General features: G+C 36.7%; 3 protein-coding genes across 3 annotated transcripts; 2 read left to right on the top strand and 1 right to left on the bottom strand.

Annotated features, from left to right (window-relative positions):
• Positions 1-4,893: 4,893 nt before the first annotated feature.
• MED19 (mediator complex subunit 19) lies at positions 4,894-6,699 on the bottom strand. The gene is made up of 5 exons (XM_017631133.1): positions 5,985-6,699; positions 5,771-5,919; positions 5,584-5,691; positions 5,394-5,505; positions 4,894-5,334 (listed from the first exon to the last, which is right to left on the bottom strand). Exons 1-5 carry the CDS (start codon positions 6,193-6,195, stop codon positions 4,946-4,948), a joined length of 969 nt encoding a protein of 322 aa, XP_017486622.1. The 5' UTR covers positions 6,196-6,699; the 3' UTR covers positions 4,894-4,945.
• Positions 6,700-6,915: 216 nt separating this feature from the next.
• LOC108375054 (dihydrolipoyl dehydrogenase, mitochondrial) lies at positions 6,916-10,701 on the top strand. Its single transcript, XM_017631130.1, has 6 exons — positions 6,916-7,059; positions 7,713-7,856; positions 8,052-8,435; positions 9,320-10,108; positions 10,172-10,261; positions 10,326-10,701. The coding sequence occupies exons 1-6, from the start codon at positions 7,018-7,020 to the stop codon at positions 10,389-10,391; spliced, it is 1,515 nt and encodes a 504-aa protein (XP_017486619.1). The 5' UTR covers positions 6,916-7,017; the 3' UTR covers positions 10,392-10,701.
• A 2,961-nt stretch (positions 10,702-13,662) lies between these two features.
• On the top strand, positions 13,663-16,972 carry LOC108375055 (tryptophan--tRNA ligase, mitochondrial-like). Its single transcript, XM_017631132.1, has 4 exons — positions 13,663-13,913; positions 14,841-15,002; positions 15,084-15,346; positions 15,637-16,972. Exons 1-4 carry the CDS (start codon positions 13,776-13,778, stop codon positions 16,520-16,522), a joined length of 1,449 nt encoding a protein of 482 aa, XP_017486621.1. The 5' UTR covers positions 13,663-13,775; the 3' UTR covers positions 16,523-16,972.
• Positions 16,973-17,234: the final 262 nt, after the last annotated feature.

The raw sequence follows: 17,234 nt of genomic DNA, 5'->3' as shown, positions 1-17,234 counted from the left end.
CATCGCTATTTGCAACCTTCCCTTTGTCTATTCGCTGCGCTCTCGAATTTTAAAATTCAGTAGTGTCGTGAACATAGAAGAAAAAGGGCGCAAACTGCGGTGAGTACCATTTAGCTTGCATTCTAATATTATTTAATTTTTCCACATATGTTAAATTTTCACACATTTTTCTTTAGAAATAAATAGTTGTTTCCAGGCCATCCGGCACTATTATATTTCATCGCCTTTAATTTCACGACGCTACAATAAAAATCAATGTTTCTTGCTCGACGTCAAATTTTTACTCTTTTCTATAAATTCAAATATTTTCGTCCTAGCGACGATAACATTCTTATTAAGAAAAAGTTCGGGTAAAATCTTGCAACTTCATTCTCTACACAACTCTCCAAAAGTCGCACTATTGAAAATATTTGGCGCGAATTTTTGTTAATCCATTTTGACAGCTGCTAGTAAAAATCTTACTAGCAGAAATTACCAGGCGAGACAAAAAAGGCATTTTAATTTCTTTTTTTTTTTTGGCTTTTCAATAACTGAACATTTGTTGTTAGGGCGCTGTTAGCAGAAAATCATATGATCCCTGGTCACCAATTGTTGTTGCTTTCACTGCACAAGAAAAACATTTTTTTTTTTTTTTGAGATTGCAATAAATTAGCTGCAGTGCGAGACCACATTGCCAGATCAGTGAAACGAAAAATGGAAAGCGAGCGAGAACTAAACCGCAACCAATCGGTTGAAATTTGACCAGCCCGCGAACCACCAGTGTGGCCAAGTTGTGAAATTGTAAAAGCACCAAAATCCAAGAAAAAGCGCGTTTTTTCTTGAAAAAAATACCCAATTTTTATCGGAGTATTTAATGCATACACATTTTTTTGCAGGGATGCTGATTTAAATTAATAAAAATCAATCTTTCTTGCTCGACGGTCGAATTTTTCCTGTTTTCTATAAATTCAAATATTTTCGTCCCAGCGACGATAACATTCTTGTTCTTATTTTCTAATTTGCAGCTGTGTCCAGCGATACCGCTTCGCTAAGATTCAAGAAAAATTTAAAAATTTTGTCCTGACTGTTTATGTTAAATTTTTCTTCGTTTTGCATAAGTTCCTATACAATTCTTGTCAAACGACAGCAAAAATAAAAAATGAAGTTTCATGAACTATGTGGTAGTTTAAATATACACTGATCTCGTGAACTAAAGGAGTATAAAGAACTTTTCTTTCTGACTGTTTGACACCTGAAACTTAACGAAATTTGATTTCCCTTTTTAATGCGCCTTATTTGAGCGCATATTGGGAAAAATCTTGTTGTGTTAAAAATTTGTTTGCAAACATATGTATGCTCGCTTACGATTGTCATTATGCCATGATTTTGTTTCCATTTTTGTAAAGTTGCTAGAATATGTACGATTTCTATTAATTTAGCTTAGATTTTTTTTTAAGATTTACAGATTTGGTGTCTTCAACTAAAAAAAAAACACCAAAGCACCAAGCACCAAACTCAACTCAAAAATTTTCGCGTTTTGAATAAAGAAAAACACTAAATTTTGCGCGAAAAGTGCGAAGTTGGCAACATTGCGAATCACTGATAAAAAGGGGTTGCCTTTGAATACAAATAACTATCAGCCGGATTCTGAATAGAAACTCCCTAGGAATTTTTCATTTCTCTTTCCTCCTATCATGAATAAAAATTCCCTGAGGATTTTTCTTCTTTTCCCTGTTCTCCTATTTTAAACGATCTTCGAAAAAGGGAAAATGTATTTCGGGAAAAAAGTAGGTATGAATTTCAAAAAGGAGGAGAATTGATTTCGTTGTTCTGGGAGAATTTTCACCGGTATTTTAAAAGGGAACTGCTACAAAAATGTAAGTTAATTACAATTTAAAGGAAATTTGATGTAATAAAACGTTTAAACCTTTCATTTTAGGTCCAAAACAACAAATGAGAATCAGGTAGAAATCTTAATAAGCCTAATGGAAGCTAGGTTATTTTGGTTTATTACATGAAAACGCGCGATTGAAATCAAAATATTTCAACTCACATGTGTAGTTAAAAGACTAAATTTTAATTTAGCACTAATATTTAAATTTCCGGAGCACTAGTTTATTAATAATGCGGCTTCCAAAATTCACAGTGGCAACTGGACCTAGCAAAGGGTTTATTACATGAAAACGCGCGATTGAAATCAAAATATTTCAACTCACATGTGAAGTTAAAAGATTGAGCTTTAATTTATTAACAACTATAATCTGAAATACTCTTTTATGTGAAACACACTTTTATGTGTAAAATACGCAAATTAAATGGCGGCAGTTGAGCTGTCAAAATAACTGTCAAACAGCTCTTCGAAAGTTCGAATTTCCTGCTCCCCAATTTTTGGGGAAAATGCTGCTCCCTGGCAGTTTCGAATAGGAGGATTTTATTCTCGAGAAAAGTAAAATCCGCGAGAAATGAAATCCTCGGGAATATTCAGAATTGGGCTGATATTGCTCACATATTCCGATTAGATTTTCCCCAATGACAGTTGGACTGCTTCTGAACACATCTTGATGGCCGCAACAAAAACCTTTATTTGTATCACGTGCATCCATATTGGTAGCAAGAAATAGGCTATCTTACAAAAGCTAAATTGTTTGTCATAGCCTAAGACAGCCCGACATTGGGTTGTTTGTAAAATTGCGACGCATATGTTTCAATGGTGGCGTGCATCACATCTGGACCGACTTGATTATGCGATTTAATACCTACCGCATACATTTCTGTGACCAGCGTTTCGCTGCCAATCACATATGTATGTATACGTACAACAGGTACCCTTCTTGTATGCGGCTGTTGCATGTGCCAAACAAATCATCTCGAACACGCACTTTGCTTATGTTCGCCATCTGCAATGATCGTATTAAATAAGTTTAGCCATACCTCATCGGCTGGTTGAATAATCAAATTCACGCAACGTTTCCGCGATGTTCCCTTTGTGGTGTTTCCAATTTTTTTGGCAAATGGCTTGCTGTATTCATGGAAATATTTTTGTATATATGCCCGAGACTGTTAATAAATCTGCACACCTGAGTCGGTATTCTCATTGCTATAGTTTTTAAAAGATTATTGCATAAACTTTAAAAAACTACATGATTCGACCGGTTTTCAAAATATTATTCAAAATTGATGTTTGTTTGGTCGCAAATTTTTAACTGTAAAAGTCAATGAATGAAATTTTTTGATAAAAATTTAGGCTATGGTTAAAGTAAGAAACATTGGAAGATGGTTATTGACTAGATAACGAAAAGTTAAGTATGTTTGTAAATTTACTAAAAATGCTCTCAGATATCGCAATTAAATTTTTTATGTCTAAGTTTTTTTTACTTCATGTGTTTAATTTTTTATTATGATTTTTTTCGTCATTAATGATACTTTCATATATTTTTTTCTTAGACCCTTACACTAAATGTTAAAGTATTTCGTTTTGATTAAATACTATATAAAAGAAAACGTCACTTTAAACTAAACTACAATAAAATAAACTAACGGTAATTTTTAATTAAGATATTTCGTAAATATTTGTATTGATATCTTTTTTATTTCGACTGTCAAATTTTGGCCCAATAAGGCTGCTGTGCAGCGCTCTTGACACAATGGTAGTTGTAATGCATAGATAATTTCCTTTTCCTCTGACCCATATGATTTAAAAAAAAAAAAAAAATATATATATATATATAATAAACGATCAGCTCCAGCGTTCTTTTCAATTTATGGATGTGCAATTTACCAAATATCTGTAAAACTACTGAAATTTTTCTGCTGCATTACCTCTTGAAAATTGCTCAGTATGTACATTAGGGTGGTCCAAAAAATACACGTGAAAAAGTAAATTTCTATACCGAAAAGAATTATACTCCTATTTCTTATTTTAAAATCAAAAAATATTTAGAGGTCACTTAAAGCGCCCAAAGCTGTCCATGTATTTTGTGTGGGGGAAAAACAACTTTTCGTAGAAATGGTATAGAATTCTTAAATATTAATATTTTTCTATCGGATAACTCTGTTTCTCTGCAGCAGAAACCCTGAAAAATTCAACGGGGGGACTAATAAAAGATCGTTAGTATTACAACATGGTTAAGTTAACAATGGGGTATTATTATTGAAAGACCCCTGAAGATAACCAGAGTTTTCCGATCGAATAATATTGATTTTTAAGAATTCCATACCATTTACACGTAAAGTGTTTTTTCCCCCACATAAAAATACATGGAAAATTTTGAGCGCTTTGACCTCTAAATATTTTTTGATTTCAATATAGTTTAAAAAAATAAAACCTCGCTATTATAATTTCCATTCGCACCGTCATCAGGTATGTAACTTGAGAATAGAAATCGCTGCATCTTTTAAACGCATCAATTTTACATAGTTACGTCTCGAGTTAATAAAAGGGAGGTAAAAAATAGGGGTATACTTTTTTCGATATAGAACAATCATAGGGGGTGAGAGCATTACAATTTTGAATTTACTGTTTCTGGACCACCTTAATGTACATATATCAATTATGGGGAACTTTTAAATTATATTTCAATAATACATATTTAGTCTTAAAAAGACTCCGCACAGTAATTTCAGTAGGAAATTGTTTTCAGTTTTTTTTACTTGATTAGAATAAATAATTTAATTTGCAGTGTTTTGAAAATAAAAATTCATTTATAATTAAACTAAATATTAAGTTACAATTATTAAATCTAAATAAGAAAATTGCAATTGCAAAATAAAAATTTGCGGTTTTCTCTTGCTTGTTGTTTTAGTTTGCTAAGTGTGAGGATACAAAATGTGTTTTTGTGTTTTTAACTTGCTATCTTAAGTTTCAGCGTTGCGCATGAAATTTGCCTGCCTTTTGATTTCCCTTTTACAACTTTCTGCTGCTTTGTGTGTTTTCTTTTTACTTTCACAGCTGTCTATTGCTTCCTCCCTAGAGCATTAATTGCTGTGATATCGTGCCCATGTCACTTAACATTGGCGCTGGCGCCATTTGTGGTTGTTGCGGTGGTTGTTGCATCGCTGCAACTGCGCCGGGCAGCACATTTACGCCACCACCCAATGTGCCTACACTGCCACTGCTGCCACCCATTGGTGGCATGACACCTAGCGAAACGATGCCCGAACTACCCCCACCCACACCACCACCTGTGCCAATGCCTCCACTATTGCCACCTGCGACAGATCCAGCAGCTGAGGGTTCTGGACTGTGACTTTTCTTTTTACGTTTCTTTTCTTTTTTTCGCTTCTTTCGCTCCTTATCGTCCTCATGACGCTTTTGTTTTTTGTGTTTGCGTTCATAGGTTTCAAGTCCAGAGGAGTCTGTAAGTAGAAAAACAATCTTAGATCGCTTCTTATATGGATTTCTTCGTTGGTTATACCCATCAGCGACGTTTCTTGCGGCGCAGCGCCATCTTTGTGTTTGTGTTTTTTATGCTTGTTTTTGTGTTTTCGTGCGGGTGTCGTATTTAGCGCACGATACTGTTCAGGTAGCTATACGAAATTTCGGAAAATTGTTAAATATATTTCTTATAAATAGAAGAGATGTAAGCTATCGAAACTAGTACTCACAGGTCCAGGATGTAGCCGGAAGCCAGCTAATTGTACGGCAGTTAATGGCACCAGCTCCTTGCCACCAATGGGCGGTTTCTCAATAACGCTACGCAGTGTGCTGTTTTCCTGCAATAAGAATTAAAGAATAGTAAATATCAAGAGTTAATGTGATATCACAGCACATTTGCAAAAAAACAATGCATACCAGATTGCTTGTAGTGTCGTAGATGCCAGGCAAATTGGGTAGAAAGGAAGCTAGCGACTCCTTGACTTTTTTATCCTTAAACTTGGTCAGTGTGTGATGCAGCCCATATTCGGTCATTAGGTCTTTATCACCCGTCAATTCGCCCTTGCCTTTTGATGACAAATTGATTAATAATGCAATGTTTAGATATGATTCTCTAGTTTTCGTCACATACCTGGTGGTTCCTTCATTGAGTAAAAGGGCCCCGTCTGTATTATTGTGGGCGTTTTGCCTAGTGATATTGTAGTTTTTAGAGTGCCCGATGAATCTTGCCTCGACACTACTGGCGAACGTCCACCATGTGGCGAAGATTTTGGTGAATAAGTTGTACTTTCCATTTTGCGAAATTGATCGCCAATCATCATGTTAGTGTAATTGTTCATCATGCTGACTTCGATGGCTACCACGGCATCAGAAACAATAAGTTTGCCCTATATCTATTTACTGCCACTTGAACTAGGACGCAGGCTTCTCACGCACCAGCCGCTGGTGTAATAGGTGAATTGAATTCTAAACTTTCTATTTTAAATTTTTCCCCAAAATGCACCCAAAATATTGTCTTCCGTTAACATTCGCTCGTACTATACCACCTACCAATGTTGTTGGTTCTTCTGCTTGAATTTTGCCAACTTGGGCTATCTGCTATCTGCTCTGCTGCGACGGAGTACCTTGGCTGCACCACAGCGCCTCTCAGGGCGTTTACTCATGCACCTTTTATATTCAGAACACTTTCTAGACTGCTTTATTATAATTTAAATACGTTTTTTTCTATTTTTGTACGTCTTTTAGGGTATAAATAAAATTTTTAATTTTGCAAAAAGCCCACCGACGACTTCGATTTTATCGCCATCTTGAAGTGACCAATGCGAATGTCAAACTAAAATAACTTGTCAAAATTGCCCGTTTTTTGTTTTTGTACTTTTTGCATATTTTTGACAGTGCACTACCGGAAGTACAGGGTGACCGTAAGATTATTTGACAATGGACTACCGGAAGTAGAGTTAATTGCTTTGTTTCTTTCTTTTGACAGTTTTCGTTGCTCCACAAAGAGCAACCTTGTAAAACCACTAAGATGCAATTGTTGATAAAGAGGTGTGTGGCGTGGGGCAGAGAAGCAATTTATTCGCTGTGACCGGAGGAATTCCTCGCTTGCCAGTGGTAGAAATTGGTCTTTTAGCAATTTTGTGAAGATAAGAAATCTTTGAAAAATGCAGTGTACACTACGTAATTGCATCGCGACAGCCATTAAGGTGAGAAAATTAATCATATAACAATAATTAAGTGAACGGAAAAATCGCCAAACTGGATTGGAATTTTTTGTGGTTATGCAATTCACAAAAATTAACCTATTAGAAGTTTTGAGCTTCGATTGGGATTAGCGTTAAAAGCTTGGGATTTGAAATAACAAGCACTAGAGCCGATGAATCTCGACGTTTCTACAAATATATAACAAAATGATATAATTATGAGTACATTGCAAATTACCAGTGATTGTGGTAGCGCAGGCGTGCAAAAATGTGTAAATTTGTAGGCGATGCACCAACCCCAACTCAGCTGACTGTAGTAAAACGGGATTTTTTGTTTATCACAAAGCTGGAAATTTTAGGTGAAATAAGTCGCCTTAACTTTTAATATCACTTTGAGCTTCCCTATGACATTGATAACTTTGACTTCTTGAAGCTTTACTTATTGAATAAATGATAACTCGGCTTACAAGTGACGTGATTTTTGCTGATAAGATCGTGGCAGCAAACCGAAATGCTTTTAATACACATCCACATATGTAGTTACATATGTATACCGCTTAGTCATTTTATTGCCGTTTTGTCGATGGATATTCAGCTTATTTTTACTTTCACCTCATGACATTAAATTTTAAATACCATTTCCATATCTTTTATAGACGCCATTGCGCACAAATGGAGCTATATTGGGCGCGCTAAATGGCCGTTTCTACTCGAACACTCATGAGGCAGATTTGGTGGTGATCGGCTCTGGCCCTGGTGGTTATGTTGCTGCCATCAAGGCCGCCCAGTTGGGTTTGAAAGTAAGTAGAGATAACGATCTTCAGCTAATATATACATTCAACACGTTCCCACGATAGTCGGGTCTACGTAACAGGAACGACCCTGTTTTATATCTGGCCAAGGACTGTCAATTCAACATCACTCCCCAAAAACTTTGGGATTTTTGAATGCTTTACATACATTCTACAAATTTAATTGTTTTTATACTCTTCTAGACCGTAAGTGTTGAGAAAAATTCCACATTGGGTGGCACTTGCCTTAATGTGGGCTGCATTCCCTCGAAATCTTTGCTAAACAATTCGCATTACTATCACATGGCGCACTCTGGTGATTTAGCCAATCGCGGTATTAATTGTGGCAGCGTATCTTTGGACTTGGACAAACTTATGCAGCAAAAACTAAACTCGGTCAAAGCACTTACCGGAGGCATAGCACAGTTGTTCAAGAAGAACAATGTTACTCAGCTTACCGGTTTAGGTACAATCGTCAATCCCAATGAAGTGCAAGTGAAGAAAGATGATGGCAGCGTTGAGACTGTGCAAACCAAGAACATCATGATTGCCACAGGTAGTGAAGTTACACCATTCCCCGGAATTGAGGTGTGTACTGAAAAACTACTCATATCGATTATAATATCTGTGGTCATAAGCAATAATCGCCAAAGTCGAAAAACCTGAATTCCAGAAAGAACGTTTTAAGCATTTGGACTTTAATGTTAACCTTATGGTGAAACCAAAATATGTTCGTCTATAACATTTGAAATTGCCTAGCTGGCCAGATCGGGATTTCATGTACGCATGGAATAACAGTTGCAGAATACGATAGCATAGGTATATAACTCAATTCTTTCTTAAGTCGACTTAGGTGGTTATTGCTTATGACCACAGAAATATATACACTTGTGATCAGCTAATTAAGCCAGTAACGTTTTGATACATTTTGGCTATTTTGCTTTCGTTTATTTAATGTTTATTATTTTTCCATAAAAGTCTAGCTCATTATATAACAAACACCTTATAAATCCAGATTTCAAACTGTGTGCAAAAATTATGAAAATTTAAATTTCAACTAAATTTTCAACTTTTTAGAATTTTTTTGAGTATGCAGTTTTATAACCCATTAAATTCTGGGACAATAATGGGCAAGTCTTAAGCTGCTAAAAAATCGCGTTGATTTTTAATACATTTTTTCTGACTGCATTACAAATTTTTTTCCATACAAAATAAATTCGAAAATTTTTTTTTGTATGAAAAAATGCGTCATGAATTTTCATAATTTTTCAGATTTTTCATAATTTTTGCACAAAGTTTGAAATCTGGATTTATGTAGTGTTCGTTATATAAAGAGCTAGCCTTTAATGGAAAAATAATAAGCATTAAATAAACAAAAGAAAAATAGCCAAAATTGGTCAAAATGTTGCAGGCTTAATTAGCTGATCACAAGTGTATATTGATTTTCACTTTGCGTGTCTCTTATCTGCTAGATCGACGAGGAAGTCATTGTTTCGAGCACAGGCGCGCTCTCACTCAAGCAGGTACCCGAGAAGTTGGTTGTCATTGGCGCTGGCGTTATCGGCTTGGAGTTGGGCTCAGTTTGGTCACGTTTGGGCGCTGAAGTCACTGCCGTGGAATTCATGACAACCATTGGTGGTGCTGGCATTGACACCGAAGTATCGAAGACTTTCCAGAAAGTGTTGACCAAGCAAGGCTTAAAATTCTTGTTGGGCACCAAAGTGATTGCCGCCTCTCGCAGTGGTAATAACGTAACCGTCTCGGTTGAAAACGCAAAATCTGGTGAAAAGCAAGACATAACTTGCGACGCGTTGTTGGTGAGCGTCGGCCGTCGCCCATATACTGAAGGTCTTGGACTCGAATCTGTAGGCATTGTGAAGGACGACAAAGGGCGTATCCCAGTAAATGGAACCTTCCAAACTATTGTACCAAACATTTATGCCATTGGTGATTGCATTCATGGTCCTATGTTGGCACACAAAGCTGAAGATGAGGGCATTATTTGCGTAGAGGGCATTCTAGGTGGACATGTGCACATTGATTACAACTGCGTGCCATCTGTGGTATACACACATCCGGAAGTCGCGTGGGTAGGCAAATCTGAGGAGCAATTGAAGGAAGAGGGAGTGGAATATAAAGTTGGCAAGTTCCCATTCTTAGCTAACTCGCGTGCTAAGACCAATAACGAGACAGATGGTTTCGTTAAAGTGTTAGCGGATAAGAGTACTGACCGTGTGCTGGGCACACATATCATTGGACCTGTAAGTAGTGAAAGTTTATAGTGAGGTGATACTTTTTCCTCATACTTTTTTTTCTTAACATAGGTCGCGGGTGAGCTGATTAACGAAGCTGTGTTGGCCATGGAATATGGTGCATCTGCTGAAGATATTGCTCGTGTCTGCCATGCCCATCCCGTATGATTTATACATATACATAGAGGAAACGTTCCTAATTATTTTTAATTTTTTTTTCTTGCAGACCTGCGCCGAAGCTCTGCGAGAAGCGAATGTTGCGGCTGCCTTCGGAAAGCCCATCAACTTTTAATCTTAGTCAGTGCTATCTATATTAGGGAAGCAATAATCACCACTTAATCACTTAACATTTAGCTAAACACTCACTCTGCCTTTAATTTCGTGTAAACTTATTTATGAATTATATTAAAATAATTGTCGCAGAAATTGCGATTATTTTGCTCTGAATTCCATGTGAACAAATATTCCCAAATATTAAAAAAACGTTAAATTAAGGTAACGATTTAGTCACATGGAGTTGGCGATACGGCTGAATATTTAACACGAAATGCGAAACATGTAACGAAATTAAAAGGTGTTAGTATATAATATATATTATTTTATTATATTATATATTATTTTAAAATAAATGGAGAGTATTGTGCGAGAATCCGTTGAAGAAAGGATGATTTAATTTTGTAATGGGGTGGGTTGACTGAACGGGCTTACAAGCAGAAAATGTGAATATATATGAGAATTCAATCTGAGATCATCTCTTCCAATAGTCAAATGTTAATGATCGTCAATTCCCAATATTTCACTTATAATCCATTTTACAATTAACTACAAACTTAAACAGAAAATAATTTTGCACTTAGTCTTACCATATCTGTTCTGGCACATGAAGCATAAGATATGATACTTCCGGCTCTGTTTTTATTGTTGTTGTAGCAGCATACAAATTCCCCAAAGAGTTTTTGGGGAGTGTTGCTGGAGTGACAGTCCTTGGCCAGATATAAGTCTGGGTCCTTCCGGTTACGTAGACCCGACTGTCGTGGGAACGCTTCCGGCTCTGTCTATCTGCCCGCTTGTATTGACGTATCTTTATATTTAAAACATTTTTTTTAACGTACAATATACTTGAAATTAAAATTTGTTATTTTAACAACTTTTATTTTCTTGAGTGTACCCTTGCTAAGATACACAAAGATGCGAGAAGGAATTAAAATAATAGATTGAAATACTTATAAAAAATGAAGTCGTTTCATTAAATAAAGTTTTACATTGCCACGGTTTTCGCCATTTTTCGATAATTTCTATTGAAAATGAACCCGGCCTATGTTGAATATCGTCATCGTCAGTAAAAGTGACGATACGGCCATCGTCAGGCGCTGACGATCGTCTACGATGGCGATGACGATATTCAGCATAGGGCCGAATAGCATTTTGAAGATCCAAAGTAGTAGAGAATTTCATTCTCCAAAACTTTTATACCTACATTTTTTTTTTTTGTGCGACGCTTAGATCACGGCCGGGAACGTGCCAAACCTAGCGATGTAAGGAAAGCGGGGTAAAATTTATTTCCATATAACGTCAACCGGTACAGTACAATGGCCAAAATTTTATAGGACAGATTACAAAGATTAAGGTCTTAAAGTGATCACATGGACACCGTCCTTTAAAAATAATGTGGCCTTTTGAAAAACTCAACATGTCGTCTAATCTAACCGTAAATTAGATTTTGTTTTACAGCTTTTGAGCTACCGGAGCACCCAACAATAGGTTTGTTCGTCGAGCAAAAAATTTGTACGAATTTGTACGAATTATCACGATTTTTGCCCAAATCGCGTTCGTGCAGACCAAAAAATTATCCAACACTCAAAAATTGTGAGAGCAAAGTGACAGTTCTCTTGGAGAGAAGTTGCAAATTCTTGCTGGAAAAAATTTTGCCAGCAAGAATTTGCAAACACGAAAAACATGTGTTGTGGCGCATGGTTGCATTTTTGTCTACAATAATTTGAATAAATTAGTTCGTTAAATTTAAAAATTTATAAACACGAGCGATTTTTTTATGAAAAAAGGAAGTAAATAATTGTTTATATAATTAATTTAGTTAATTCCAATGATTTGAACTTAATTCGGCTGAAAAAAATGGTATTCGCAATCGGAATGCAATTGCAACCAGAGTCGATTTAAGAAACCCGACAGCTAGTACGGTGAAGAAATTGAAATGTATGTTAAAGAAAGTCAGAACAACAAGAAATATACATGTATATCCTGTTTTTGGCCATCCGGATGAATTTTAAAAATTCTATAAAAAATTTTTATGATTGAAATGCAACCGTGGACGCCAGCTGGCAGCGAAACTTGCAAATTCCTGCAAATTTGCGTTCGTGCAGAAATTTGCAAGTTTCTCAACATGAGAGAGAATTTGAGAGAATTTTTTCTTAAGAGCGAAATACACACATGATATTTTGAGTGTTGGATAATTCTTGCTGGATTTTCGACGAACAAACCTAATAAAAAAGGAAAATAACAGCAGGGTCTTATGTTTTTGGGGTTGCTGATAACGAAGCTAGAGCAATATTTTAATAATTCATAATCGCGAATCCCATATGGCGGCCAAAAATTCGATTCGATCCGCTTGAAATGTTTTCCTCTGGGTTCTTGGGGCCGCTAATTATGAATCTCAGGTCAGGTTCAAAATGGCGGACCCAATATGGCAGCAAAAAAATTAAAGTCGATCCGATTTGTTTGTAACGTTTTCCACGTTGTTCAATCGCAATTTGAAAATTGTATATTCGTAAAATTTACGTATATTATGGTTCTAGAGTTAAGTGGGAAATTAAATTCTCAAAAAATTTGTATTTAACCATATTTTACGGAAATGCAAAATAAGCTTGGAAATCGCGAGAAACTAAAAAAACTGGCGGAATGGAATATAAGTACAACCCCGGATCTATGACCTACGTCTCAAATAGAAGTAAATTGCNGATTCATAATCGCGAATCCCATATGGCGGCCAAAAATTCGATTCGATCCGCTTGAAATGTTTTCCTCTGGGTTCTTGGGGCCGCTTATTATGAATCTCAGGTCAGGTTCAAAATGGCGGACCTAATATGGCAGCAAAAAAATTAGAGTCGATCCGATTTGTTTGAAACGTTTTCCACGTTGTGCAATCGCAATTTGAAAATTGTATATTCGTAAAATTAACGTATATTATGGTTCTAGAGTTAAATGTGGGAAATTAAATTCTCTAAAAATTTTTATTTAACCATATTTTACGGAAATGCTAAATAAGCTTGCAAATCGCGAGAAACTAAAAAAAATTGGCGGAATGGAATTTAAGTACAACCCCGGATCTATGACCTACGTCTCAAATAGAAGTAAATTGCATCAAAAAATCGCTGTTACAATATTTTTTGAGAAAAAGTCCAATTTTACTGGGCTATCATAAATTCCTCAATTTCACACAACGAAAATTGCTGCTGTCATTACATGGCAACACCAACTGNCATCAATTTCACACAACGAAAATTGCTGCTGTCATTACATGGCAACACCAACTGTCAATGGAAAAAATTGTACAATTCAGTTTCAGTTCAGAAAATTTCTTTTGGCAAAACTAATCCAATTTTAATAACTAAAAGCATAAAATACAATATATATATTATATTTTCGTTTTGTATACATCATAATGAATACATTAAGGGTGTTGTCAGGTGTCGCAGCTCGAGATGCATTGCGTGGGAGCAGCACAATCTTTCTGTTGCAACATCAGTCGCGAATGGGTATAGCTATGACTTCCGTGCAGAGATCCAAGGAAGTTGTTGAGGTATGAGCTAGTTACTGTTAAAATGTTACAGTACTTTAAATATGAATTTACACCTTATAGAATACTGAATATCCACGAAAAGTTTTCTCAGGCATACAGCCTACCGGTCCATTACATTTGGGCAACTACCTGGGAGCGGTACAAAATTGGACGAGACTGCAGAATGCCAAAGAGGATGTATCTTTCTGCATTGTGGACATGCACTCGCTAACAGTGCCACAGGTTAGTCTTTCACCCAAATGAAAAGGTAATCTCAATTATCATTATTATTAAATAAGTGGATTTCTATATTGTGCTGCAGGAACCAGTAACTCTACGGGAAAATATCTTTCAAATGGCGGCGGCAATGNGCATTACATTTGGGCAACTACCTGGGAGCGGTACAAAATTGGACGAGACTGCAGAATGCCAAAGAGGATGTATCTTTTTGCATTGTGGACATGCACTCGTTAACAGTGCCACAGGTTAGTCTTTCAACCAAATGAAAAGGTAATCTCAATTGTAACACGGTTATTAAATAAGTGGATTTCTATATTGTGCTGAAGGAACCAGTAACTCTACGGGAAAATATCTTTCAAATGGCGGCGGCAATGTTGGCTTGTGGTATTGATCCAGAAAAATCCACACTATTTGTGCAGTCGGCGGTAAAAGAGCACGCAGAGCTGTCGTGGATTTTGGGTTGCATGACAACCATGGCACGGCTTGGCCACCTGCCTCAGTACAAGGAAAAGACGCGCGCTATTAAAGAAATCCCACTTGGTTTATTTGTTTATCCTGTGTTGCAAGCTGCAGATATCCTGCTTTACAAGTGCGTANAGAATGGGTATAGCTATGACTTCCGTGCAGAGATCCAAGGAAGCTGTTGAGGTATGAGCTAATTACTGTTAAAATGTTACAGTACTTTAAATATGAATTTACACCTTATAGAATACTGAATATCCACGAAAAGTTTTCTCAGGCATACAGCCTACCGGTGCATTACATTTGGGCAACTACCTGGGAGCGGTACAAAATTGGACGAGACTGCAGAATGCCAAAGAGGATGTATCTTTTTGCATTGTGGACATGCACTCGTTAACAGTGCCACAGGTTAGTCTTTCAACCAAATGAAAAGGTAATCTCAATTGTAACACGGTTATTAAATAAGTGGATTTCTATATTGTGCTGAAGGAACCAGTAACTCTACGGGAAAATATCTTTCAAATGGCGGCGGCAATGTTGGCTTGTGGTATTGATCCAGAAAAATCCACACTATTTGTGCAGTCGGCGGTAAAAGAGCACGCAGAGCTGTCGTGGATTTTGGGTTGCATGACAACCATGGCACGGCTTGGCCACCTGCCTCAGTACAAGGAAAAGACGCGCGCTGTTAAAGAAATCCCACTTGGTTTATTTGTTTATCCTGTGTTGCAAGCTGCAGATATCCTGCTTTACAAGTGCGTAAAATGTATGTCCAATTTATTTATTGCTTCAATAAAATTGCTATATTGCAGGGCCACTCACGTACCCGTCGGTGAGGATCAGGTTCAACATATACAACTCACTCAGCATTTGGCTCGCACATTTAATACCAAATACGGTAATACATTTCCCATANATTAAAGAAATCCCACTTGGTTTATTTGTTTATCCTGTGTTGCAAGCTGCAGATATCCTGCTTTACAAGTGCGTAAAATGTTTCTATGCCCAATTTATTTATTGCTTCAATAAAGTTGCTATATTGCAGGGCCACTCACGTACCCGTCGGTGAGGATCAGGTTCAGCATATACAACTCACTCAGCATTTGGCTCGCACATTTAATACCAAATACGGTAATACATTTCCCATATGCCATGCTGTAATTAGTGATAAGTCTGCTGCGCGCATACGTTCCTTACGGGATCCAAGTAAAAAAATGTCAAAGTCTGATGTTGATCCAAAAGCTGTTATCAACCTCACAGACGAAGCAGATGTGATTATCGAGAAGGTGAAGAAGGCAGTTACAGACTTCTGCTCGGATGTACACTACAATCCTGAAACACGTCAGGGCGTAAGCAACCTGATAGCCATACATTCGCTACTCTCTGGCAAGAGTGTGCAGCAAATTTGCGAAGAAGCCAAAAGTATTGATACTGGCAAATATAAAATGCGTGTGGCAGAAGAGATTGTGGAGCATTTACGGCCTATACGAAATAAAATTAATCAACAACTGGTGCGACGCAATGAATTGGTATATGTGCTAGAGATGGGCGCTGAGAAAGCGCGCGAAAAAGCTGCTGCTACTCTGGCGGAAGTGAAACAAAAACTAGGCATGGGAGCGTGTACTAATATGCCACTTGTAGTAGAGCAAAAGGAGGAAGCGGCGAAAATGATCGCGCAACCTAAAAGGGCAGCAGTTGAACTGAAAAAGATTGGTGACGTAGAAGTGCCGGTGGTACCGAAGCAGCAATTGCGCGTGGAGAAGAAGCAACAAATGCGCATTGAAATCAAAACGAATTTAGATATGGATTTAGCAGCACCACCGCTATTAGCTGTTAAACCGGTAGCGACAACAAACAAACCAGCAGCAACTGACTCATCGGCAGTGGTCACCACCAAAGCTTTGGTACCGAGAAAAGTGGACGCCAACTAAACGAAGATGGACCAACAGCAAAATATTAAGATTTAGGGAATGGTTTAGCAAAATTGTTAGTATTGACATTCAGGTAGGTTCTGCAGTGAATTTCAAACATTGCCAAATTGAATTTAAAGCGAGTTTTTTTGTTAACTCACTCGGAAATGAATTACAGAACCAGCCTGAATAAGTTGTTAATATTCTCTATTTGTTAACTTTGTGTGTGAGCGAGAGATTATTTCAATTTATAGTGTCCTAGGTTATTTTAAGAGCGTTTACTTTTTTTCTGCGTTTTGTAAAATATTTTTAAGTAGGTGAATGTATTTGATGCCTAAACTTAAAAAGAGGAGCAGCAAAACGACGCTACTTAAGCTTTAAACTATCAAATTAGATAATGATAATTTTTTTATTTAAATTTTATTGTAAATTACATACAAATGCGGAAAATAAATGTGCGCTTTCGGAAAACTATTGTTTTCATAGAATTTAAAAATATGTTTATCGGGGTTTCGTTTTTCTTTTTTAATATACATATACGTTTATGTTAAGAAATTGCATTAATACCTTATTAAGGTGGATTCATCGTTTTAGTTCTGAACTCTTTCTTCCCTCTCATAGTTGGAGAAACACAACAACAACCACATGGAAAAAAGTTTTGAACTAAAACGATGAATCCGCCTTTAGTTTTTAACGCAGTACAATTCTCTTTTCACACAACATTCCCCAGACA

Source organism: Rhagoletis zephyria, unplaced genomic scaffold, assembly GCF_001687245.7.
Source record: "Rhagoletis zephyria isolate East Lansing unplaced genomic scaffold, Rhagoletis_zephyria_1.1 Rzeph_scaffold_08437, whole genome shotgun sequence".
Classification (NCBI taxonomy): Eukaryota; Metazoa; Arthropoda; class Insecta; order Diptera; family Tephritidae; genus Rhagoletis; species Rhagoletis zephyria.
The sequence above is the reverse complement of the archived record's forward strand: the minus strand, read 5'-3'. Positions and strand labels throughout refer to the sequence as shown.